Here is a 27,193-nt window from a genome sequence, read left to right on the forward strand (position 1 = left end):
GTTTCCTTGCTAAACCTGTTGTTCAGAGTTTCCTTCGGCGCCCTCTAAATGTCGTTCAATCACTGTCCGTAGAATACCTATTTCGCGACTAAATGAAGTTAGGCTCTTCCTTCTTGTGTTTTTTCCCCGTCGGATGTAGCTTGTCCCAATCGCAAGGGAGAAACCGCGAAGTAGTACAAGGAGAAGCAGCATCGGGGAAGGATAGATATAGGTGGTTCGAAACACGTCAGCCAGGGGCTGTACGGCGTGATCGGTGTTATTTCAACGTGGACCAAGGAGAATTCTCGACAAGGGGGGAGTATCGCATAAGGTAGAACAAGGAGGGAATATAAGGCGGAAGCAATATTGCTTCATGTGGTTGGGAACTCGTTTCGTCCATTAAAGCGCGGTTTCTTGCAGGCCTGTTTTTTACCCTTGAAAGGATCAACGAAGCTCTAGCCGACTCTTGGCCCCGACAGATCGTCGAAATATACATGAGAAACACAGCGTAGATATACGTCTAACGGAGCTTGTCTGTATATCGCCCTGGGATACTCACAGTGACTCAGTCGTGCAAGTCACCCTCCTCCGGACAAAAGCCTAAGTGAAATTTCGTGCCTTCGCCTTTCTCTCTCTCTCTCTTTCTCTCTCTCTCTCTACCCGTTTCCGTGCTTGCTGCACACATTCGCTCTTCCTTGTCTGCGCGACAAATCGAAATAAAGGATTTTCCTGGCTTCGCGAAACATCTTAAGTGTAACTGTTTCAAAATTTTCGTGCCCGTGTTCTCCGACGGGGAGAAATCTTGGCACGATGTCCTGTCGGTCGTGTCGAGGTTTCGACAAAAACGTTTAAAATACGAGCCGGAAATCTGTTTGAGAAATTAATTCTCAGGATACTTAGACGTACATATTTCTCGCGGCGTTTACGATGGAATACTTTCAAGATAATCAATGAAGTATTTCTGCGGAGTGGAGTTAAAATAAAAATCCAAGAACGATAGATTATCGGGTAAAAGTAGAACAAACTGGTTCGTAACTATGGTAGAATCTTGTGTTCGCCGAGAGGGTGAAAGAATGTTGAAAGGAAGTTAAAAGGGAATTGTAATAGTTGGGGGTTTAGGATAGTTATTCGAAAGTAACAATAGGAAAAAAAGCAAGGGAAAAGCATTTTCTATTAATTAGGTGGCAAGTGACTTTTTGAGCAGCTGTTTGCTAGAGATTTAACCTTTAGCTACGGGTATAAATGGTCCTGAAATACCATGGGTGTATCGCCGGTGAAAAACCGAGCACGTCCTGCGTGACGAAGGCTTTTGCGGTAGGCGGAGTGTGTACCTACGCGTGCCACGACTCGAATAAAGGGGATAAGGTTCGAGGCTAGGAATATCGCTGATATATTGCATGAACTCCATATCTTCGTATTAACGCACACAAAAATGGACAGCCCTCGTTTTTCACGAGTAATAACCAAATACTGTATCTGAACTAGTCATAAAGCTACGTTTATCATACTGACGTCTATGTATCTTGCGTACTCTAACCGAGTAGAAAATTTGAATTACGCACCAAAAATTTCACTGTTTAAAAGTATTACATTTAGATATATTTTTTGAAGCTTCTTTATCGCTTCCGTTTTTATGGATACAGCAAAAGACATTTAAAGATTGTCCAAGAGTTAGATCCTTTATCTTTCGTTCGACTTTCCTGGCACTAATCTCTCCATAATGTCATAGTTCTCGAAGCTGTTCCGGAAAAGGATCACAGATCGTGTATACGTGAACCAAGGCTCTGACAAATGTTATCTGATTTTAATGGAGACAAGTTTTCGGAGGCTGAACAGTGCAGGAAGGTTGTAGCCGGGGAATAAATCCCTGGTACGAGAGTGATTTTAATTCGATTCTAACGTGCACAGGTTATCAGGTGCAGGGGTTACGGAAGGGTGGTTTTTTGTTGCGTTGAAATCTCGAACCCTAAACCGAGGGGACCGATGAGATAGGAAATTTGTCGGGAGTTATGCAAAGGACAGGGTTGTTCGTTGTGCATAAAAGGAGGTTTACGACGCAAACTTAACAAGTAAGACGATTAACTCGGATTAACTTTTTTAATTATTAAAACGACTTTTGCGGTATCTACCATAGTAGCTAATGTTTAATCGGCTCTTGCTTGAAAATATTATAAACCCGTCATTTGCACGATGAAGACTAACATTTCTTCGTACGTTTACATAACTGTAAATCGAATAATTCGAGGATTTCGCATTCGTTGATCAAGAAAAACGGCACTATTAAATATTTGGAATAATTAACTTAGTTGTACTTAAAATTCAAATTACACGTGTGCACGTACTTCCAGCGTTAATATTTTCCTGGAATTTACGAAACGTACGGTCACTCCACCATCGCGACTCGTTAGTTTAAATTAATATTACAACGTATAATATTTGCTTTACGTAACCCTAATTACTCATATTCGTTTGGGGAATAAATTTCTCTTGATTATTCCATTCCGTTCACTTTTGTAACTGTGAATTTGATCAAGTTTTCTCGAGATGTGTGGAGCACAGTCGAATCCTGAAAGCATCGTCCCAGATAGCACGATTTTGCGGTTCACGACGACCAGCTTGCTTCCTCAAGCTTTAATGGACCACTGGGACGATGTCACGAGGGCAGGATGCACACCCTCGAGGAATGACATGAAATCGCGGTTAACCAGTCGATTTTGCACATACGCTAGCTGCCGAAGGCGAAAATTCGATTCTTCCTTAGGCGCCATTAGATCTTAGGCGAACGTGCAAGCACGTTAAAGTCCATCAATCGATGAAAATTGAACAAGGCGAAATAAAACGATTATATTCTTTCGGGAACCACTCTGATGGGAACCACTAATGCGTCAAAGCGGTTGTAAATTTTAACTCTTAACGAGGATCCTCTTCACTAGGAGGAAAGAAATTTAACGTATCACGATTTTCGACCATAATGTGACTCATACATCATTCCGGGGGAATGTGAATTGTAAAGTTCCTTAATTTCCTCGAAACCCTCGTCGCATTTTTACGAGTGTGCGTTGAAGAGACTTCGGCCGATCACCCTGTGTCAGAGCACCACAAGGAGAAAGAAGAATCTTAAATCGGCGTTTTTGTCCCATTTACGTCGTCTAATATGAGAACATGGGGGTCATTCTCGTTATGCTGGCTCCCTTATGCCGCCTGTGTTTTATTATATATAATTTTATCCAGTGGCGACAATAAAAATTTCTTACACTCAGTCGTGTCGTAGAACAAACGTAACTGGAAGTTACACCATTTTCGCGTTGCAATTTCAGACTCGTTTCGTTGGAATAGTTTTTACTAGTTCGCTTGCTTCAACGCAACGGGGACTCAGGTACTGACGTCTCAGTACTTCGAATCGCAATAAGTACACAAAGCAAGTATGGTTTAGGGTCAGAGCTGTAATTCCCGTGGAAAGTTCTGTCAAGTCAAATATGCTGCTAGCCGGCAACTAAATACGCGGTGACGATATCAAACAGTGGAAGCTACGTGGCTTTCGTGTGCACGCGTGCCTCCTCATTAGTAGGCGGACTTTCCCGCGTTCCACCGTATTTCGAAAGCGCTCGTGAAAATTTATTTCGATAGGAGAGGGATATTCGCGGCACGTCGTAATTTACGACGACAGACATCTCTTCTCCGCGTGCACCAACCGAAACTGATCTATCGAGCACACAGATGGGTATAGACAAAATGAACGTTCAAGATGTTTAACGACCGGACAGGTGCGTTCTTTATTGTTCAATGAACTTTCACGAACGCTACCGAAAGAGATCATTAGCGCTAGCGATACGCATGGTCATGTGTCCTCGTCCCATAAATTCCAAGCTTCAAGGATGCGAGCGGCCAAGCTGGTCGGCGAGGGTCGTTCAAAGAATAACAGTTGACACGAATAGTTGCGATGCGGTGTGCGAGTGTTGCAGCCTTTGCCGTGGAATTATGCAACACGAACATTACATCATACTTACGGTGTTCCTTGCGCTCTGCACACGATCGTGAAAATCGTGAGCAGGCAAAGAAAACGTACTGTCGAGGGCCGAATGTTGCCGCCACGACGGCCGTGTGGTTCACCTTGGACCGCTGGCGGGCAGAAACGCGAGAGGAAGCGTTACGAGCGAAATGTAACTCGGGATAATTGCATTCTGGACAAATGCAACTAACGTTATAATGTAACGTTAACGTTATTAATGTTTCGTTCGTGAAAGGAGAAAGGAAGGAATTAGAGGAATTTTTCGTTATTTCCTTATACATGTAATTGTACGATTACTTTAAGCGAGCAAATACAATACGGTATAATAAAGCAATAACAACAGTGAGCCAAGCTGAAACGTTTTGCGCGATAACGCAGAGGATACAGAAGTCCGTTGCGTTCCCGGCTATTGCACCCTGGTGACAACAGCCGGAAAGAGGGTTAACGATCAGGTCATTGTATTCGTGGATGGCCTTCTTAGTGATGTTTGATCCGTTGATCAAAAAAGCTCGTAACAAGCAAACGCTGCTATATACGTGTTTTGACAAAACGACGCTGAAGGGATTAACAGTCGTTACGAACAATTCTATGTAAATTATCATCGGAAATAGACGATTTTTCGCGAACGATACAATTCGTGATCCAGGCACTTCTCGTACCAAGCGAGAAAGAAACGACTCCCATCCGAACGTGAGAACGTTAAATTCGTCAGCGTGCACTCGCTATCTCATAATCGAGGAACGAACTCGGTATGATATACATATATTTTCTATATAGACGTAGCGAGAATAGAAGGATTAACTACGAAGAAGAATGGAAATAGCGAGGGCGAAACAGACGAAGTGGTCGTTTTGCACACCGATGTTCACCAAACAACTGTTTTCCAGACTAACAAACGTTCTGTCGGTTTGCTCCATAACTAACAGCGAAAATCGACGATCCAATGCATCTCGGTGCACAAGAAAGCTTTCGAGAGCTGGGCTTGGATCCAACAACAACCACCATATTTATGGTGCCGGGCCGTCTTAACCCACTGAGAGAACCGAATGCATCCAAGAAACCGAGTCGAAGTTGAGAGGTTACGAGAGGTCAGGCTCCAGTGCTACGTAACATTCAGAATCAATCAGGAGGATATTAGCGTTATCTGAAAGTCAACGCGATCACTCTTCACAGTAGACTGATATTAATGCATTTTGTACGCACACCTTTCCTCCATTCCTTGTTGGTTTTCTTGCAAATATTTCCGGTTTGTTCTTGCTGAAAACGCATCGATGATGTTCGCGTACGCGCGTTCTTTGTAAGAGGAATAACAACGTCGTTGCATCGTCAAAAATATATACGACTACAAAAGGGTGACACATAGGGAAAAAAAAGAGTCCTTTGGATCCGGTGGTCGTCCTCCCTGCGCTCCGGGGCGATAGCTCGACGAAGATAGCTCAAACGGAAACGAGGTACAGACTTGATAAGTGGAGCCGGTCTTCTAATTCCATTCGCCATAAATGCCGCTTACGTATCTAATCTAGCATTCCCGAGCGTTATAGTAGCGTCTACAAAACAGCTTTTAACGAACGCGCAGAATCCATGAATCACGTACAGCGACATAACGCGTTCATCTCTCTCTCCACTTTCCGCTCTGAGCGCCCGTTGACTCACGACCGATTATTCATTTTCGAATAATTTTTCGCTCATAATCGATGTCTCATGTGTAAGAGTCGATCGAACAAGCCGCGAGAAATCGTGGCAAGCAAGAGATTCTAAGTGACTGTTTTCAAATACGTTTCCTCGTAAAAGAGTAATAAATTTAATATGACGACGTACGTAGATTCGAGTTCGATGTCGAAATTAAGGAAAATATAATAAAGTCAGAAGTATACACGACGTATCTGACATCGTTTCTATGATTACATTTAGTGGAAATAGCGATATTGGTCATACGCGTAAATTCCTAGATGTTAGTTGTAGATAAGATGACAATCACAGTTTGAAAATAGCTAAATGAATACAATGACATTAGGAATGATCGTTAGGCTGAACTTCAGCCAGTCTATTCGAGTTTTGGCTCAAAGAACAGAGAGTGTAATTGACGCTGTAATTTACTACCACTCAAACAGGAACTAATCGTTTCTCGTGCCAATGCTATGCTATCGGGTTCCACTAAAAAGGATCCGTAATTACAGTTCGATACAAAAAGGAACCCGAGACATAACGATCCTTTATCAAAGTTGTCTATAAATTAGCATTCATATATTTATAAACTTAACTCACTATTCTAGGTATAGAATACTTACAAGAATATAGCAATTGAAATGCGTGTATAATAGAAAGGAAAACAAAAAAAAAGGAATAACTTAATTTACGTTACCACGCACAAAGCAATTTCCTCTTAAAGATCTTTCTGCTGGAGCCGTAATACCGATCGTTTCGTTGTAGGATATTTTGTAAGAAAATGGCATGCGAGTCAAAGATAGGTGAATGCGAAAGAAAAGGCGGTGTAAAAGGCAAGGGAAACGGCGTCGCGACGCCACCGAGCGGTGCTGCCACGACGCGAAGCGGTCGCCGGCCGTGATAACGCGTCGCCGGCACCGAGCGCGCGTTCGGTACAACTCGGCCGAGTTCGGCCCTCCTCGCGTACAGTTATGGCAAGGGAACGTCAGTCACTCTTCGGCGCTCGCGCGGAAGAGTCTGTACGCATTAGCCGTTGGGGATATCGTTGCTCCTTACGGAGTGTTAAATATCTCGTAGGTGTTTCTTCGTTGTTCATCCCCAGCGACGTGTATCTAGCTCGTGATCGTTGTGAGCGGCGCGATTGAGTACGGTGACACGACGCCACGTCCGCAAGTGTCGCGGGAAAAAAGCCGGTAGGTGACGGCCGAGCCGCGTGTGTCCTCGCCAAAGTGTATATGTACACGAGTTACCGGAGCAAAAAAAACGCGAGAGGAGGAAGACTAGTGAATATAGAACGTCGACAGTGGTTAGCTCCAATTTCGCGTCGTAGCGAGAACGAAAGAAAGAGATAGAGAGGTAAAGAACAGGAAAGGCAGAAGTAAGAGAGGAAAAGAAATCGACAGAGAGTATTGAACGATCGGAGCAAACGTATAACGAGTGAACAAGAGAGAGAAAGAGAGAGAGAGAGATTTTGGGAGTATAAAGCGAGAAGCCGAATGATTCGAACACATACCGGGTCGTGACTCGTGCCGGCGCTTTGACGTTTCGTCGTTCGTGGTTACAAGGTTCCTCGTCGTCACGTTCCACGTATGATGGATGCTGTCGCGCGTGTCTCGTGTACGCGACGCTATCAAGAACAGACAGAACGTCGATCTGCACAAGCAACGGCGTTGCAGTGAGTTGTTTCCTTCGCTGCAGAGATCGTGCAGTGCGTCGCGTGCCGCTTTCTTTTCGACGACTGTACCAACGCAGCACAGCGCCGTGGTGGCAGCAACAGTAGAACGCCGGTAGTGCAATCAGATATTCCACTCGCCGAGTATACGAGCCAATAGTGTTCGTTGGTGTTTGTGCGGGCGCGATTAGCCGGTCTTTCCCTCGTCTTGATCGACCACAGAAGTCATTTGTCTGTAAATCTCGCTTCTCTCGCTCCGTATCGGTCTCTGTCGGTCATCCTACTACGGTGACGTCGTAACCGTCGGTGCTTCTTCGATGATAAGCACGTGTGCGTGCCACTACCTGCTGCGTGTACGTGCGTGCGTTAGAATCGCGAGCCGCGTATCGGCGTGCAGTTAGTGACCGGGCTCCGTTACCATCTAAGTCCTGCGTATACGAATATAGCAAATCAGAGTTTTGTTGTTTGTTTATATCTTCTTGTTGGTTTCGTTTGGTTCGAAGGAGTCGGTTTCTTTTTTTGTGCCGAAGCCAGTTACGAACGGATCACCGGCGTAACCATGGATATCCTGCCGAGTGGGAACATATTTAGGGAGTTGCAAGATATACACGACACCGGATACTTTTCGGCCCAGCCATCGCTCGAGGATCATTGGCAACAGGTAAGAATGCTTCTACATTTGAATCCATACCACCTCGTAAATTCATTGTCGTGCCTTATAGATGTTAGTTACTACTTTCTCATTAAAATAGAACGGAATAAGTCAAAACCTAGCGTCTAGCGTTACATCGCGCGTACGAGCAAGTTCAAACAACGGCCGTGAATTTCGAACGCGAAGAGGCGCTTGTAACCTCGACCGCCATATTTGAATTTCTAACGGTCAACGTAGTAAGTAACGCGTGTCGTTGTCCATCGAGTTCACTGACGCACGTGAATTCAATTACACACTAGATAACTTCGTCCGTTTCTTGCCCGTTTCTTGTCCGTATCTTTTAATACATTTGAAAATTTCAATAAATTCATTCGTGAACAGTTATGTCGTTATCTCTTTTCGTAAAGTTCGAAATTACGACTAATCTCCGAGAAGTTTGATTTCTCTGGCCATTTTTTGGTCGGACTCCGTTTAAATCGATTATCGATATGCAGCGGGCTATTATGACGGGACGACCTTGAGCCGTGGTATTAGATCGGTGTGTACGTTCAGTGACGCGGCCGAGCGTACTATAGACGGCGCGTCCTGTTTGTTTACGAGTGTGCAATGACCTTCCAGTGGTCGGGGAAGGCAGGAGGGACGTACTTGTTCCCCATTCAATATCTCAGCCGGAGTACAACAGTTTCCTCGCTTCGTTAAAATAGTACGCGTGACGTCACTGGTAGCGCCGTAAGTTCGCGTTGCGTGTTGCTTTAACGGTTCGCTACCATCGCGATTCTCTGGAATTTCCAGCCTTTTTTTCCATCTTATTTTAGGTCACCGTCGTCGTACAGCTTGTTTTAAAATACACGTAAGAGAATAGAGAGAACGAAGATTCCATTAGTATTGGTTATAACTGTTTTTCTTAACGAATAAAACCAAGTTCAATATATATATATATATATATATATATATATATATATATATATATATATTTCTCTAACGGAAGAAGTTCAAGTATTCTAATAATTAAAGAACTGTTTCATCAAACGCAAATAAACTATCGGCGATATTTCCTGATCTGTTGTCCATCCAAACGACTTTTTATTGGTGAATTAAAATTCTGAAAATTTCTGTAATATACATTAACATTAACTGAGCAACATATATACATACTTTTTAGCCTTTGCTTGATATTTCACACAAACTGTACACATGTCTCTCTTTCTCTCTCTCTATCTATCTATCTATCTATCTATCTATCTATCTATCTATCTATCTATCTATCTATCTATCTATTTTTTTAGTTAAATGTCACGCATTTTAACCACAAAAATACGTGATGTATTATTTCTTATCGAAATCGATGTGCTATTCGGGGAAGTTTAAAAAAGTTTGCGAATCCTCTTTTCCTTTTAATTACCTTTCGTAATTTCGTACTTTCGATTTTATCTCTGGTCATTTAAGTAATACATTTTAATTGTCGTTTTTTTAATTACCGATGGCGTATTCGATGATTAGGTCGCGTGGTGAAATTTATGGCGAGGAAATCTCGGTTTGTCGCTTGGTACTCGACATTTGACCTGCGCAACATTGTTGGGTCGGGTCTAGTTTGGCGCGGTGCCTAATTGAACGTCTCGAAGGGTTTCCAACTGAAAACCGACCGGCACTTTAGTCGCTTTCTTTTCTTTCTCGTTAATTACCCGTACGATCGAGTGTTTTTATTATCGGCCAAGAAATACGTCACGCTAGCTAGCTAGGAGCAAGCAATATCGTCCTGTTTCCGAGATCGGCCACAGCTCCCTCATCGGGTCCCCGTTGTCCTCCTCAATTACGATCTTTCTGATTGCATTAATTTACCTCGTGTCTCGTTCCTTTTACCGCGACTTTATTCGCCTCGCTGCTGAAATCGAATTTGTCGGAAGTGGCCACTATTTTAAATGGAATTTCTCCGGCTTTCTACACTCCGCGGTATCTCTCGTGTTTGGAGAGTAAGCGAAACGTCGGCCAAAGAAAGAAATACCATCTATTTAATCATGCTCAGTCTCTTGGTCTCTGACTCTATTTTTGCGTCCGACAATACTCGAATAACTTTGGAGTTATTTCGCGTATCTACTTTATCGAACGAACCGAGAATAGGATGCATGTAGATTAGTTCGTTGTTCCAGCAGCTGATCTCATTACTCCTGGATCGTGTGTTTGTTCTTTCTAAAACCGGATTCGCGATCCTCCGTCGTTGTGCTATACGTAACTACTATCCGGTATAAAACTTGGTCTCATCGCGATATTTGCCGAAAGTAACGCTAGTTTTGTAACCAGCATTGGCACCGTTTTTACGAGGTACGCACTGATGTACATGGACAGTGTCATTCGATAGGCGAACAGATGGTTGGGTCACGTCGACAACGCGACGGCGTCGGTCGCGTGGCCGATAATGCGATTCGACAGGTGCTCTGTTGTATATTCTTGCATTCCCAACTTTACACGATCCAGTTTCGCCAGCAATTATCGTCGTTGGCGAGGAAGCGAGGCTCTGACGCGCAACGCCGTCAGAACTGATGTAACTTGGCCGATTTTCGGCGTGAACCAGACGACCGAGGAATTTCGCGAAATAGCGCGAGATAGACGATAATGCCCGTCTGTGCGAAAATTCGATCGCGTCGCACTTCGAGAAGCTCGTCTGCTCGTTACAAACTCAGTTATACATGGATATTTTTCTGATTCGTTGATTTCGAGTTTCCTCGTAATTAACGTAAATTGCTTGCAATTATTATAAATTGTTACAAGATATCCGCTGTGTCGAACAAACATCAGGAAACACAAAGACGAGAAATGTTTGGTAGTTTTCCATCGTGGAATTGGATTAAGAGATGAAACGCAACATCGATCGAGTTGTTGGTATTTGAATACCTTTTTTAAGCGATAATTCCTAGAACGCTGCCAATTAATGTAACTAATTACGATAATTGTCCAAGCCAACAATGATGAGCGGGGAAAAAAGGAATTGATGTTAAAAATAGCCAGTGTAAGGTGTCAAGCGACCTTGTTGAAGTTTCCTTTCATCTAACACCTGATGCAATTACTGAAATACATCCTACGTATCAAGTCACGATGAATTATTCATTCCCGATACGCTAAGCGGATCCTGAGGCCTCTAATATGCGTATGCTCGTTTATGAACCAACCAACCATTCTCCCTCCGCTTCTACTCGCGAAACGGAAAATATTTTTTCGTAAATAATTCAGCAGATTGAATAATTGATCGTTAGGCGGATCGCGTGCATCGCCGTGCGTACAAATATTTTCACTGCAGCAACATTGCTCTCGCTTCCTCGATTAATACGGGATACGATATTGTCATGCGTGAATCAAAATCGCGAATTAAAATTTCCTGCCGGATAGCAGTTGCGCTTGTAATATTTTCGATTGAATTTTGCCTCGTTTCGAATTGCCTTGATTCGATCTCGTTGTAAATCGCAATTGAACGTAACTTTTTCGCTCTCTCTTTCTCCCTTTTTCCTATAAATGTACCTTTTTCATTTCGCTGCCATGATACGCATCGAGTTGGTCACGTCGTCCGATATGCACCAACATCCATTGGTTTTTCCTCGTCTCGTACTCACTTGTTTACCGACGTGTACACAATATCGTCGCCTACAAAACGATGTTGTGTTGCTAGTGAGCTTCGTGTTTTACGACACACGCGTGAAAGCTCGAACGATTCACGCGAGAACCGCGGCGGACCGCGAGCCACAGAACTTTTGCTCGCATGAATTATACGCTCGTGACAGCCGCTGCGCGGCATCGGTGATATTTTTGTTTTCTCCTTATACATAGGTTGGAGCTTCCACTTCGTGTCGCGTATTACGACACACTCGACTCAACGTGATATTTTACGGCGTGTGTATCGGTACACGTACGTTTCACAATTCTGCCATGTGTCGTGTGCATTGCCGACGACAATCTCGCTCCGTTTCTCTTTTCCATTCCCTCCACCCCTTTGATTCTGTTCCTCCTCGTCCTTTGGTCGCATTCGCTTATCTATCGAGAATTTCGTGAGAGTTTCTTTTGCACGACTTTCACCCGGACGTGTATCGCTTCCCTCGCGAGCTTCGAATTTTATAGACAAGCGCATAAATAACCGAGCGCTGCGCTGGTAGCATTGCTGCACGTGCGAGATTGAAAATTTGTTGGATTTCCTCTCGAATTATTGTGAACGTTGAATAGACGGAGGAGCGTATCGAGGAAGATATTCGTGTAACTCTATGCGTCGCGTGCTTTGCTATGTGATAAACATTCCAGTGAATCATCGCGATTGTCGTTTGCGCGATATATCTCCCTTGCTTCAATAATTCTCCGTTGAAATGGAAGGAATCATTCTTGCCATTTTCTTGTTTTGCCGCATTTTATAGATGTATTTTCCAAGTTGGAAGGTATGCGGATGATTCATTATCTCTCTGAAATCACGAACGCACGATGCCGGTCGTAACGAGGAATACAGGACGCGCGTCCTCGTGTGTGATGTGTTTTTTAACAAGGCACGAGGACTCGGAACGCATGAAAATCAGTGAAATATTCGACATGCTTCGCAGGTGCACATTACAGGATCACACGGTAATACTGTAATGAGCAACGCTTCAGAGATTCATTAATTGTATATCTCATCGCGGCTTCTTCTATTTTTACACAGCATTTAATACGGTTTCGATTTTTCCGAGCAGTCGGTAATTGCGAGAAACCTGAGGTGGTCGAGTCGGTTTCCCACTGGCTGTTCGCGATCCGTGTTTTCATCGTGAAAGCTCGAACGATAAGGTAGACGATGCGACCGTATCGAGACAACAAGGAAATAACTCTGCATATTTATTTCCCGCTTATCGTCCGAGCGAAATTCGGAAACTGGGTACGCGCGTACGCGGCTGCACACCCATATATATATATATATATACACATATATATTTTTTTTAAATAGAAAGTACCGAGATCCCCGAACGAAATGGAACGATATGCGAGTCGGTTTCATCGGTAAACAGTAGATTTTCCAAACGCGTTCCCGTTTGGATGAGGACCGGGAGTTTCGTAATACTTCGCACTCTTTCACCGTGATTTTCTCTTGATTCTCTCGGTGACTCTCGTGCGCGCGATATATTCCCGAACGCATAGAGAAAAGAGCAAATCTCCGAGCGGCTTTAAACGGCACACGACTGAGTGACTTGACCGAGTGTCGGTGTATACCGATACTCCTCTTGCAGCGTCTCCTCTGTTCCGTTCCTCTTGTTGGCATTGAAATAAGAATATCCGAACGCACAAAGGCGTTTTGGGTGAATGGGCCTGACGTAACTCTTTTGTCTCGAACACGGGCCGTTGGTACGCGAGTCTGTCCCGTTCGTATTCCAACCCCACCGCCCCCGTTTCCACCCTCGATCTCTCTTTCCCCTCTCCCTCTCCCCTCCCTTTAGGCCGCCGATGCGCGCAATGGGACGAGAAACAATGGTTTTCCCGGTACAATGGCTCGCAATGTGAGTGATGCGAAAGATGCCATTGTAGCCGTGGCTACGGAACGTGGCATTGTTAACCTTCGATGGCGCAACCTTCTTTTCTAACCACGCTAGCTGCTGCGTTTTCTTCGAGCTCGGTGTCGCTTGCCAAACTATCGTAATTTCTACGCTCCGCGCTATCGTTGCTGTTTGATAATCGATTCGAGGAACTGCGCGAGTTACCACCAGTCGATTCAATATCTCTTCCAAGTCTACCGTATTTCCCTGGGTCGTGTAACCACACACATTGGTTATCGAACAAACTCGATCGGCTGAAAAATTCGGTAGAAGCTTTACACCGTTTAGTCGCGAACGAACGTTCCCAGAGGGTCGGGCAAAATCTGCCTACCTACTCGCGATGCATGGGAAATATCGATGCGTCCCGTGAAAACCTCGAACGCAGGATGTTCTCGCGGTAGTTACGGTACAATCGCGCTTATCCCTCGTTCCTGTTCCGTTTCGTGGGGGACACGGTACGAGCGCGTTTCGTTTCAAACGAAGAGACTCGGGATAAAGCGAACCACGGTGGTTTATTTCTGAGTTTCTGTCGGTGCGCTCACTGCGATGGCACGCCACGCATTTCGCCGTTTCTCTCGCGTACCAGAATGGATCCTGTCGCTCGCGGTCGTGTTTGCGTCCCGCGACTTCTCGAGGGCGTCCTCGTTAAATCTCATTAACGCCGTGGCGCTAGGCGAGAACACCGAGTTAAAGCATTTATCAATTCGGTCAGCCTGTGTTCCCCTAATTTTATTGCGGGTCACCACAGAGTTAATCGAACTCCACCTACATAACTTATTATCGCGACGGTACGACGTTGGTAGATGCGTTGCACGATATCCGGAGTAAACGACGAAGAGAAAGGGAGTAAAATGTCGTGGCGAGACGAGAGGGAACAGGAGAGATTTGTTCGCGTTTAATCTTGCGATCCGGGTCGCGGGGGTCAGCTACGAAGTGCTGGAAACCGGAAACGCGGTAAGGGAATCGCGCGTATACGGGACAAGTACGAGAGTTTGTTTGTAGAGAGTAGATAGCAATGGAGGAGAAAGAGACAAGAGAAACGCTTGGGAAAGCCGACAGAAAAAGGCGACACAGCCGATCAAACCGGTCGGCATACACATGGTACACATAGTAGACCAGACGTTGTGGAAGGACGTTGGCCGCGTCTCGGAAATCTACGCCTCGTGTTTCTGATCGAGATGCTGCGAGGCTTTGCGTAACTCGCGGTATCCTCCAAGGCGGGGTGAACGTACGGAACTCGTATCTTCGATGACCGAACTTCTATTCGGGACGAAAGAAACAAATGAAAGTTGTAACATTCGCTTTAACATTTGAATCGAATAATTTCGATAAGGTGATTCATGTTGTGGGTGAATGACAATGAACGTACAAAATTTAATGGATGGTGGAAGTACCGTGCATTGTCTGGCCATTCTGATTCATCGAGCTTATCGTTATTAGTATATCAGACGCAATGATACAAAACGGCTGACTAGGAGACAAGCGCAGTCTCGTCGCGTGTTAATAGTTGACCATTTTGTGTCGAAGGCACAATCGGTCGAGGAAAATTTGCGTAGATAGTCACGGTCGAATTAACGTGCTTTGCGTGAACCGGCGCTTGTATCGAACTGCTGCAAGCTAAATCAACGGGGACAAGGGTGGAAGAGCGGAAAGAGGGCGGCAGCAGAGGACTGGGGCTACAAAACCGAAGAGAGAAACAAAGGACCGATAAAAACAAATTGGTCTTCCTCTCCTCGCCCCTTTATCCGTCATTCGGTCCGTCGGTTTGATCGGTCAGACAAATTTTGTGGCCGTTTTGTTCGACGTGCGCGTACATTTGCGGGGAAAAGACATATAATCCTATTAAAATTTATCAAAGCCCTTGCTCGAAATGTTCGATATTAGCGCATCAGTAGAAATGTGAGAAAAACGAAGCGATAAAAAAAAATATATTCTCTCGATTACCGATTACTCGCTTGTCGTCGAATGGTGCGATAAATTATCGAGTCTTAATTACGTCTCTTAGATAAAAAAAGCTGCTTCCGATAAAGCCGTGATAGAGCTGGTAAAACGTTCTCGTCTCGTTCGTGCCTTCCTTCTGTTTGGTTAATAAATTTTCGAAGCTCGCGTAATGCAGTCATCGACGCGATGAGTTAGTAAGTGCGATTTATTGTTTTGATCAATTAAGATTGGTCTTTGAAGAAGACAAAGAAGACAATTAGATAAGATAGCGTGACAACCAAGGCGATTACCTTTACTTTCCATGTTTATATATCTCCTTTCTTTAGTTGTAATATCGCTCGTCTCGTTATAAACCGATGTTTTAGTTTTTTTATAGCTTCTTAACCCGACTCGTTAAGCCACTTGCATGGTTGCGTTGTTAGCCGCATGTAATCAATCGTAGCGGAGATTTCTGTGGAAAAGCTATCCATTCCTTCTGTAGCTGGAAAGCAGTGCATCGTGCACAGTGGTCACGATCATTGCCTCGCCGTGTTCTATTGTTATATTGTTCCAGCCTCACTGTTCTCTTACGCATCGAACGGTAGACAACAATAGCGCGTGACAATCCCGCATACAGGACTCTCATCGTTTTATAGTTATTTTTTAACGTTTGCTTCGTCGACATTTAAACCTGTTGACAGCTGTTGATCGTTATAAACGTTGGAAACGTTGGCGCGGCTGTATCGTCCGCGATAAAACGTGCCGCGATCGATGCTCAGGAATTTTCGGGATCTTACGTCAACGTGTACTCGAAGTGATAAAATTTGTAGACGAATGCCATCGGAGACGTTCTCGGACAATTACCGTGGACTGGCTTGTAAAACAAATCGAGGTTGAAGTAATTATTTTTGAAAACGTTGACGTTTTCATTCCTCGTTGAAGGTCTTCCTCGTTTGATTTGCAACGTGCAAATATCGTGATTCCACAGCGAGCGTTAAGACACGCGTTTTAAATAAAAATGGAAATATCGGGTAGCGCGTGTAAGTAAACGTTATTAGAATCACTCTGTTACTCGATTAGCTGTTGGTTGCAAATTGCCCCTGAAAACAACACCAGTTAGACGCGCTGGCTTTACGGACAATGCATTAAAACTGATATGATTTTCAGTTTCTATTCTTTTCTTTTTTTTCTTGCCTAGCCCTGAAAAGTCAACCATTTAGCTAACATTCAAACAGAAGAAACGTAAAGAGCCGCTCAATTTCTGAGGATGGTGTACAATTTCTTGTTTACCCAAGCTACCCCACGTTAAAATTCTCGATCTCGGGGAATGTAACAGATGGTGTTTTCTAAAGGGCACGTTGTCTGGGACAATGCTTGACTTTCCAAAGCCCTATAGGGAGCGAAACATTACAAGTTAAACATTTACCGTTTTGCATGCAGCCAGGATTAGGGGATCAAAAATTTCGGATACGATAACGCTAGGTGAAATATCGAGGACTTATGATCGAAACGCGACATAGTAGCTGAAATGAAATTTTCCACGAGCCAGAAAAGAAGTGAACGCGCACTCGTCACAGTGAAATTGCGCAATTGCTGCAACGCAATAGAATGCCCGGTGCAGAACATATGCGCTCGCAGTTGCAGCGTGATGATGTTCAGCTTCGGAACATGTCAGATGGTCTTTGTTTGTTTACAGGACGACACGGTAAAGTTATTCTTAGAGCTCGGAGAACAGCGACTCGTCTAACTTTAGAATGGCGCTTTCGGGCCGTGTTTCTAAACGCGTCGTTTGCGAGTCTAGGCGGAATAATTGAAATTTCCCACGGATAACGTCCCCTGAGTTATCGAGCATGAAACATGTTCGAGGGTGTTTGGTTCATTGAAAAAAGAAAGAGAAATTTAAAACAGAAAACCGTGATGAACCTTTTACTCGCTGCTATACGTTGTTATTTCGTTGGTTACTCGGTTCTTGTTAATTCAAGGGCACTTTTTCCCTCGTAATTTCCCAAGTATTAACTACCAAAACGTCGTCAAGACTAATTGGATATCTGCTCCCGGTGATAAATGGAAGACGTGGCCGTGTTTTAAATTTGACCTTAACAGAGACACCTGTATGCCGGTGAACCTTTTTTCCAATTAGACGGGAAGCTTCGACGAGGTACTCGTAGTTGTCGCTAATTTTAGTTTCGAACGTCGATTCGTTTGGATTAAATGGATCCGTTTGATAAGCTTGAAAGACACGTTTCTATATGTATTTCAGCATCATAATCATGTTTTTTCTCTTCGTTCCGCTTGCCGCGACCGGATGTTCCCTTATAATCCGCGACGACACGATTTCACGATAAATTTGCCATCGAGAATCGATTCGAGCGGACGCATCGATAACTTGGATGGCGCGTCGAGCCGAGTGAAAATATAAATAGGAAGATGCCAGGGTACGAAACGAGCGATACCATAGCGATTTGATTGATGGACCGTGCTACGCGTAACTGGTATGATTGATAGACTCGTCTACGCAACTAGTACGTTTACCCCGAATTTTTATGATTCATTGATAAGCATTCCGGTATACGGCGTGACCGATCGATAAAACTGTTTAATTTGCACTGGATGAATCAGCATCGAGTAATCATCTTCGCTCGAATACCGTTTATTGCAGCTGCGAGTGGTCTGTATTTTACGCGAAAAAAGTCGTCGTACAAACAGTTACGCTATTTTCACGATACATAATATGTAGTCGCTCCTAATGGATGACTCAAACGCAATGACTATATCGTATAGTATCTTCTTTACTTTCGTAGCTGTTATTTTTACTTTCGTTGCGTAACCTGTCGAAACTCGATTCAATGTAATATCAAGATCATGAATATTGATGCGCCGCGACGACCGATATTTAGATTCCAGGAAATTTCGCTCGGCTTCCGGGATTAAAATCCCTCCCTCTGTTCTTTCCCTCTTCTATTCTCTTCTAGTTCTTCCCCCGATTTTCTCCGCTATCTCGTCCTCTATCTCAGTTTTATCCATCTCTGTCGCACCGGTTAAGCGGATCCACAGCGACATTTGCATCGATCTTACTCGCGAAATTTCGTCGTCGATCGGCCGGTAAGCGGATCGACGTGAAAATCCGGACGTCAAACGACAAACACGTCAGGAGAGAGGGTGAAAGAGAGAGGTAGGTGGTTGGCTTGATCGTTAGTCTCGTCTTAAGCTGTACAGAGGAACGTAACGGCGTTCTCACAGCCGGAAGCGAAACGATAAGTCGGCTGCTCGTTCAGCCAGCCAACCAGCCACGCCGTTAACAACTGGCAGACACGCGTTAATGGGTTTCAGCTCTGTAAATACATTAAGGTTGCTCGTCGCGCCGTGAATCGTCGTTACAACGCCGTGCACGCATTCCGTCCGTAGATTCGCCGGCCGTGTATCCTGTCGTCGCGAAAAAGATCGACGGTCGTCCTGGAAATTTCAAAAATTCTCGATCCGACCAGGACGTCTAAAAATTACACGCCGACCAGAGCAGCAATTTTTCTTCCGCGTAGCGACAGCTGTACCGGTAAACGCACGGCATACGTTTTATCCTCTCTTCCTCAAGATGTATTACTAGATATATTCGAGCTTTGAGTTGGCCGCGTATCTCCTTGCGGGAATAAATATAAAAGATGGAGTGTTTGCTTATTCCACAAACGGATTGTGTAAGATTCCAAGTGTTAGCTAAGAGACATTGACTCAAATTATATTAAGGAACCACTTCGAAATCGTATATTGACACTAGCTTGACAGCGCCATTGATTAATTCGATGTTTGAACGGTTGTGCCGATTTCGTTGTTTTATTCGCGGGTGTTTCTAGGAAAACCATACTTCGTTTACTCTGCATATACAACGCGGTTTGTTCTTTACGATGACTCGCTTTTGATTCGCCATCTGTTGGGTTTAACGAATATTTGTAGAACATTATTGCGTTAATTGTTACTCGGTAGTAAACGGCCATGAGTTGAATGAACTTAATTGTAGCAGTTCATTATCGCTCTACATTCAGCGACTGCAACGTGGTCTCGCCCACGCGTAGATTTTTACTGAACGAAAAAGAAGTTTAGAATTTTCGGTGCAGCATCTGTTAGCAATATTCCATGGCTGGGCATGAAACCTTTTTAACTGTTGGCCGTATAAAAATATGGTCGACAAGAGAAAGCCTGGCGGAATACATATTTCAAAGTTGTCTAAATATCTGTGCGAGTGATCTATTATTCTCTTCCTATGATCGTTGAGTGTTCCCACAGAAGGAGTCCAGTCAGTACGACGATCCGGCTCGAAATAATTGCCAATAAATTTGTTTTTCGATCGGGTTGAATTCGAGCTACTTAATCCATTAACCTTAAATCGACTGCGAGCGATCGAACGAGCCATCGCGTCACGTAACAACACTTGTTTACATCAACATGGTGGACGCAGGGAAAACTCGATCCGGCTGATCGATTTCGTATCCAATACTTGAATTTCCGTGGCGGCCACGTAGTCGACGTTGATTGGCCGACTGATGCGGTGTATGAGCGCCACTGGTCGCTCTCGAGCCATGCCACTGCGTTGTAACGGAGCATCATTGATGTTAATGAGCTAGATTGGAAAGCTGTCCTGCGTTTGAAAGTTATTGAGCTCGGAACGATCGGCTACCTCTTCTCTTATGCGTGCATAGCGATGGCGATGGCGACGGCTATGATGCCGCCGCACCAGTGATAGTGGTGGTGGCGATGCTACGTCGAAGACTCACGATCTGTACATGTGCACGCATATTATACGAGCGTGTACACACGCCCGGAGAAGCGTAATTTCATGAATGAAATCTGAATAAATCAGCGTGCCGTGTTATTACGGGGCATAGCGCGCTCGATAAATCTCGCTAATAAACAGTGACGGCGAGCGAGGAGCCGGACGATGGTGACGATCGCAGAAGACCCGCTCTTTCCTAGTCTTTGCGAAAAAACATGCAACTAGCTTCATCTTTCCTATTATCGCTGAAAAAACGCATTTGCCAATTACGCGGTCCGAGAGTTAATACGTGAACGTCATACACGACACCAATGATGTAGTATGACTCTTAAATGTTTGCGCCCTGACTGTTATTTCGACGCACGGTAGAACATATTGATTTTCTATTTCAATTTTAGATTTTTGATGAATTGTTTCGTATATTGTGGAAAGTGAAGAAAGAATTCGTTTCTTATAATTTGAGAGCCACTGGTTTGCGTGTACTTAGCTAACGCAAACAACACATTTGTCGAAGCATTATTGGATCGATCTTGTCGCGCCGCAATTCAGTCGAGCCTCGATGTCCTGGAACGATCCTGCGTAACCAGTTCCACTATACGATCGCGCGCACGTAGCAATGATTTCTCTTGTCACGCGAGATGATGGACAGCATTGTGGACTTACAACTACGAGACGAGTCTGGATATCGTGTTAAACCGTTCGACAACAGTCTCGTGCCCGGTTAGATATCGTGTCGGTGACTCGTCCCGGAGAATAAATTAAGTTTCACCAGAATCTATTAATATTTCATAAGCGCTGGCCAAATTGGGTGAAACTCGGATGAGTAATCGTTGGTCCGCTCGTGACGGTGAGGAAGTATCGACGTTGCGCGTTCGCGAGAGAAGCTATTGGCGCGAGTATCTTTCTCAGGTGTGCTCCGATACCATCTTTAAATTCGTAATTGTCGTGTTTCGCGGTTGGTCAGCTCCTTTTGCGTGCATCGTTGCGTAGGCTCGTCTCGTTGATACACGATACACAGCTTCGAACAGAATCGACGGACGATTATTTACGTTCGCGTTGCTTTCGCGAAAAGAAAGAGGAAATTTATTGTTCCGTGTATGCCACTTTCGCCGTCTGCTTGTGGTACAGATGGTAGGTGTTAAGCAGACTGATGGCGTTACCAATCCGAACGTTGGATTTACTCGGGATGTTATTTATAACTGGCGCGATACGCGAAACCGATCGTTAAGCGAATTCCAGTTCGCGCGTATCTCCGGGCCGATTTTCGGTCGACTTCTTTCTCCCTGGCAATTTCACCGGAGATATAGAAAATAGGATTGCCGGGAAGAAGGTTGTGCGCTTCGCGATTATCCTCGTTATTTTCAACGGTCGAGCACTTACGCGATGTTCCACCGCGTGGTTCGCGTTATCGAGGTCGAACGTCATTTCTTCGAATGGCTTCGATTTTTCCCATCAGAAGTTACGTCGTTACGAGATACGAACCGAAGCACACGGTTCGCGTGTATTGGTGAGCGCAGCAATGGCTGCAGACCGATGGATAGAGTGGCTGGAATCGAAACGAGAAGTTGGAAAACAGATATTGATCGCTTCCCGTGTGTACAATTCGCGAGTACTACGAGCCGGGCCCGTACACGTGCGCGTTTTCAATGACGTAAGGATTTTCCGGCGTGCATCGCGAGCCAGCCGCCACGCTGAATCGATTCTTTCCGTGCTTGTTACACCGGCGAATGAAACTAAAGGAGGATAGGCAAGGGCGAGCACTAGAGCTTTACGCAGCAACGATTTCTCAATGCGACTTGGAGTAGTTTCGTCGGTCGGCGTAACCATTTGGCAAACGAGGCACGTAACATGTCGGTACGAATTCAATTCCGTAGATTCATCAATGAAACGATGTCTCGTACGAAGTTTAATTTGTACAATAAAATCATTCACGATAGAAAAGGTGAATTCTATATACGAGACTCGTTTTATCCCGGAGCGCGAGTTCTCCTAAAATGGAAACAGCCAGGAAACAACCGCCGCGCTGTCGAGAGACAAAACAGCTGTAAGTGCCGTAATGCGAGAGGGAAAGCACTCGAGGTTTAGTTATCGTGCGCACGACGCGCTGTTGGGCTTGAAACACGACGAGCGTGCGTGCACCCGTTGTATCGTTATCCCTTTCGAAATTCGATACAACCGAGATATCGATATCGGCAAGCGTGGTAGAATGCTTTCGTTGTAACGCACAGCTATCTCCTCGTTACCGCGTTGCATCTTTACTATACCGAAATTATCGTGAAAAGGCCTTTACTTTACACGTTCTTATTTGGAGTATACGTGCACAAGATACGCGAATTATACGTATCGTTAGCTTATACGTATATAAGCTGACGATAAAGAGAGAAACGCGCGAGCAGTAGGACGTCAGCCATTTTACGATCCAGTGATTTAACAAGTTGCATTCCCCGCGGATATTCCGGTATACAGGTCCACGGTATTAATTAATTCGAAAAGGTCGCTATAGGCTTGTTGGGTCAGACCTATTATGAGGTAATTCGCTGTCGCGCCGACTGATCGCGTGATACGCCGCTCTCCATCGCTCTTCCTGGCTGTCCTTCTATTGACACCGTATCCTGGGACCGCTGAATGCTTCGCAGTGATATCGTAATCGACGCATCGATGGAAACTGTAAATTACGATCAGGTTGCGACGATTCGGAGTAATTATTAACTAAGTCTAAAACTGAAGTAACTTGATTTAACTTCACATGATGTTCGAAATGTATTAAATCCAAATTTATCAAAATTTATCCTGTTAAATACACAGAATTTCAAGTTCATGATTTACATTAAACCTTACTAAAACTAAATTTAAAAAGAATGATCCTCAATACTTTTTAGCGGGTGCGTATGTCTTTCAATTATGTGACGATAAAATTTTTCGATCAACCCGATATAAGTAACATAATAATAATAATAATAATAACAATGATAATAACAATAACAATGATAAGAATGATAACGATGATAACAATTATAAGAATGATAGTAATGACAACAGTTATAAGAATGATAATGATAATAATGATAAGAGTGATAATGATAACAATGATCAGAGTGATAAGAATGATAACGATGATCATAACCGCGATAAAAATGATAACGATGGTGATAACCACGATAAGGATGATAACGATGATGATATCAGCGATAAGAATGATAACGACAATGATAAGAAAGATAACAGCGATAAGAATGATAACAGTGATAACATTGATAAGGGCGATAACACTGACAACAGGGGTAAGAATAATAACAGTGATAAGAACGACAAGAATGGTAAGGGTGATAGGAATGATAGGAATGATAGGAATGACAGGAATGACAGGAATGATAGGAATGATAGGAATGATAGGAATGATAGGAATGATAGGAATGATAGGAATGATAGGAATGATAGGAATGATAGGAATGATAGGAATGATAGGAATGACAGGAATGACAGGAATGACAGGAATGACGGGAATGACGGGAATGACGGGAATGATGGGAATGATGGGAATGGTGGGAATGATGGAAATGATAGGAATGATAGGAATGATAGGAATGATAGGAATGATAGGAATGATGGCAATGATGGGAATGATAAGAATGATAGGAATGATAATAATAACTCTCAACTATGAAGATTTACAGTAGAACGCTAATTCTGTGAATGTTCATAGGCAAGTTTGCGCCGTTTTTATTCTTTCAAAGAAAATCAAATTGATCGTTTCATCTGAAATTTGTATCAATCAATCTCGAGTTTATTGTTATTTTTTGTTATTATTGTTATTATATTTATTATATTATTATATTTATTGTTATTACATTTTTGATTATCTTCTGATTTTCTTCTATCTATTTGGTATATTCCTTTTCCTTCTTTTTTTCTTTTTTGTCATACTTGATTGTTCCACTGTTGTTATTAATTCTTTCAGCATCGATGATTATTTGAACTCTGTAGAAATTCCTTTTTGATCTGTTATTAACGATAGAAACATAGTTCTTCTGACTCTTTAGCGAAAAATATGTAGTGCATTAAAATCAGGATTAAAATTAAAACATTTATTACTTAATTAATTAGTAATTTGTTAAAGTACAGTGTTGCGTATGTCGAACGTGAAAGGTTAACATATTCTTCCAGTGCTTCTATATACAGTCCCGTTCGAAGGAACAAGCATTTTTATCGTCAAAGAGTGCAGCAAAAATCTATACAAATTACGTATCACGTCTTTAAGGGAAGATGCGAAATCAAATGTTCGATAACAGACAATTTCTCTAATAAAATTACATCATCCTTTATAGGCCACGATTTGACGATTCAAATATGCATACATAATAATAATAATAATAATGATAACAATGATAACAATGATAACAATATTTCTTCGTTATGGTCTTCGGAACGGCATTCAGTACACGTATTAATTATACAAATCGATAATAAAACAACGGGAAAATCTTTAAATTACCCGTGGCATAGATTACGCATTAATCGACGTAAAGCTTTTCACATATCTTTTTTACTTTACCTACGGACGAAGCGTACTTTCCTCTATAAACAATCCTTTAAAAGGAAACACATATTTTATCCATTTCATTGACCAGACTTAAATCGGACGATCTTCTCGTCGAACATCCTCGCGAGCGTGTAACACGAAATGCCGGTAGTATTTATTCGGTGCCACGACCACGGACACGGATGCCGCTACAAATCGTCGGAACGATCGTAACATCAGGAGCCGGGGGGAGGTTCGTTGGTAATTACGCGAATGGTGTGAGTCAGAGGAGAGCAGCATTACTTCCGTCCGATATTTTTCCATTTTCCCCAACGGTGGTGGTCGCGGCGGCTGCGTTTTTCGACGGTCCTCTCGTTTTCTTTCGCGAGATCAATAAATCGCGGGACCGTGGAAGCTGCACGGTCGTTCCTCCGTGTCTGCACCACCCCTTCGCTCCTCTCTCACCGACACTGCCTCCACCGGTCCTCGTCTCTTTCTCCTCCTCCACTTCACAGTCCCGTGGATCTCCCGAGAGCATTCGAAGCCGACCGACCGGGCGATAATAAAATAATTCTCCGCCACAATAGACAATGCTCGCCGAGATGATAGTAATTCAAACCGGATGGAGGAAAAAGAGGCCAGTCGTTTTCCGTATTTCCGCCGGCTGCGCGCGGACGCGCCGCCGTCGCGTTCCCCGTGTCTTTCCTCTTCTTCCACTTTTTCTTTCTTTTTTTCTTCCCCCCATTTGTTCGTTCCTCTCTATCGCCGTCCTCTGTATCTCATCCCCTTTCCACCCTTTCGTACCCTTTCCCCCGTTTACGCTACGGCTCTTTCACCTGCCACCTTCTCTATTCCCCCGCGACCGTCGGTTGCATTCTTTCTTCTTTCCACGTGAAATTTGTCACCAAAGTGAAATAATACGGTCCTCGTTGCTCCGCTCCATGCGCTATCCTCGTCGTAACTCACCTGAAAAGGCCAGCGCGCGAGCATGCTCACACGTGCTGTAAGAGGGTGCTCAAGTGTGTTCGAGATCGTCTGAAAATTCTGTGGTAAAAGGAATCCTCGCGGAAGATCGATCGTTGTACTTCTTGCCACCTGTCACGGTGAAGGATGATCGCTAACAAGCAGCGGATAAATCGCTTTCGGTGAGAGACTTATGGCATTCGTGGTAACGTTTCGCGTAACATATTAATGTATGCAATCGTTAAATACCTATGTTTCTGAAATTCGAATAAAGAAGGACGTTATATTAAACGATTCAGCGTTGTGTGTCTGCTGACTGATCTTCCTTGCTGGATTATGATGACCGGTGATAAAGGGCTGCTCGGTAACTGAGTGTCCCTCGTTGCCGTAATTACTTGGTCGTCGCGAAGAAGGAAGATCGTCGCTCGATTTACGGTCTTTGCTCCGAAGAGGCAGGCAACGAGTTTCTCCGCGGCAGACTTACCCTTTTCCCTTTTCTTTCCGCATCTCGTTTTCTTCCTAACTGTTCCATGCCATTTCAAGGCGTACTAGTCCGCCTTTGCTCTAAAGCGCGCCGAGCGAGTTTTAACGAGAAATTAATATCTCGAGTAAGTTGTCGACTCCTTCATAAGGAGGTCTTCGTCTTTTTCTTCGTCTACTTGTATCATTCGCTGCAGCTGCTTCTATCTTTTCATTCTTTTTTATCCTTCGTGCCTCTTTCTTTCCTATTCCTTCTATAGTTTAAAGCTTCTCTGCTACGCGTCTCTACTTTTGATTTCCTCGTCTTTTGAATCTGGCCGAATTACTCGTCACTTAACAGTGAATACGATGTCGAAACACTAGCATAGAATGGTATATTATAACATGGTGAAACCGTTCCCTTTTAATCGGATCCGTTTTTCGAGTCTTTCATACCGCGAACGCTTCCTACGCATGGTTGCGCCTTCTATTATTCTCGGAGGTGTAGTCGTTCGAAGCTTAATTAACCGCGTGTCTCGGTCAATTAGCTAATTAATGCCGGTGGAAACCGTAAGAATCACGAAAGAGAAACACACGCGCCCCTATCGTAACTGGGTTACCAGCGTGCCTCGATGTTTTTGGATCCGCCGCTGAAAAATCTGCAAGCCACGCTGTTTGAATTTCCGAGAATTCAGGCTGGTTCGCATAAATCTGTTCCCTCTTTCTCTGTCGAATGTTTACATCATTTTTAAATCGATCGCTATTCAGCTTTTATCGGATTCATAACTCTGTCCCCGACATTCGTGCCAGGAATATTTCAAGCTAAGATTTTTTGGTAATGCGCGATGATGTCACAAATTCCTGACGGTTCAACGATGCGACGGGACATGATCTCTCACGTGTATTTCCTGGAAGACGTTCCAGATACTCCACCACTGCGTTCTTTCCCAGTAGTCGCTCACCTTCCCTACCTATTTCATTCGTCGGCCAGTTAATACCAGCTGTCGCTCAGTCATCGACTTCCGAGCCGCATTGGGCCTCTGGTTAGCTCTCAGCGTACAC

The 27,193-nt window shown here is 44.0% G+C and overlaps 2 protein-coding genes across 2 annotated transcripts in view; one reads left to right on the forward strand and one right to left on the reverse strand.

The window, feature by feature from the left end:
* The window catches only part of LOC117235133 (heat shock 70 kDa protein cognate 4-like), a 58,003-nt gene extending 50,715 nt beyond the window's left edge, over positions 1 to 7,288 (reverse strand). The window contains exon 1 of the mRNA XM_033496883.1: positions 7,167 to 7,288. The gene's annotated coding sequence lies outside the window, so the exon portion shown is untranslated. The remainder of the gene's footprint in view (positions 1 to 7,166) is intronic.
* Positions 7,289 to 7,446: 158 nt separating this feature from the next.
* Positions 7,447 to 27,193, forward strand: part of LOC117235134 (Krueppel-like factor 6) — a 271,266-nt gene continuing 251,519 nt past the window's right edge. The window contains exon 1 of the mRNA XM_033496884.1: positions 7,447 to 7,986. Within this exon, the coding sequence (XP_033352775.1) occupies positions 7,885 to 7,986 (102 nt within the window). The 5' untranslated portion in view covers positions 7,447 to 7,884. The remainder of the gene's footprint in view (positions 7,987 to 27,193) is intronic.

This window comes from Bombus vosnesenskii, unplaced genomic scaffold (assembly GCF_011952255.1).
Source record: "Bombus vosnesenskii isolate JDL3184/JDL3185 unplaced genomic scaffold, Bvos_JDL3184-5_v1.1 scf7180000013314, whole genome shotgun sequence".
NCBI classification, from domain to species: Eukaryota; Metazoa; Arthropoda; class Insecta; order Hymenoptera; family Apidae; genus Bombus; species Bombus vosnesenskii.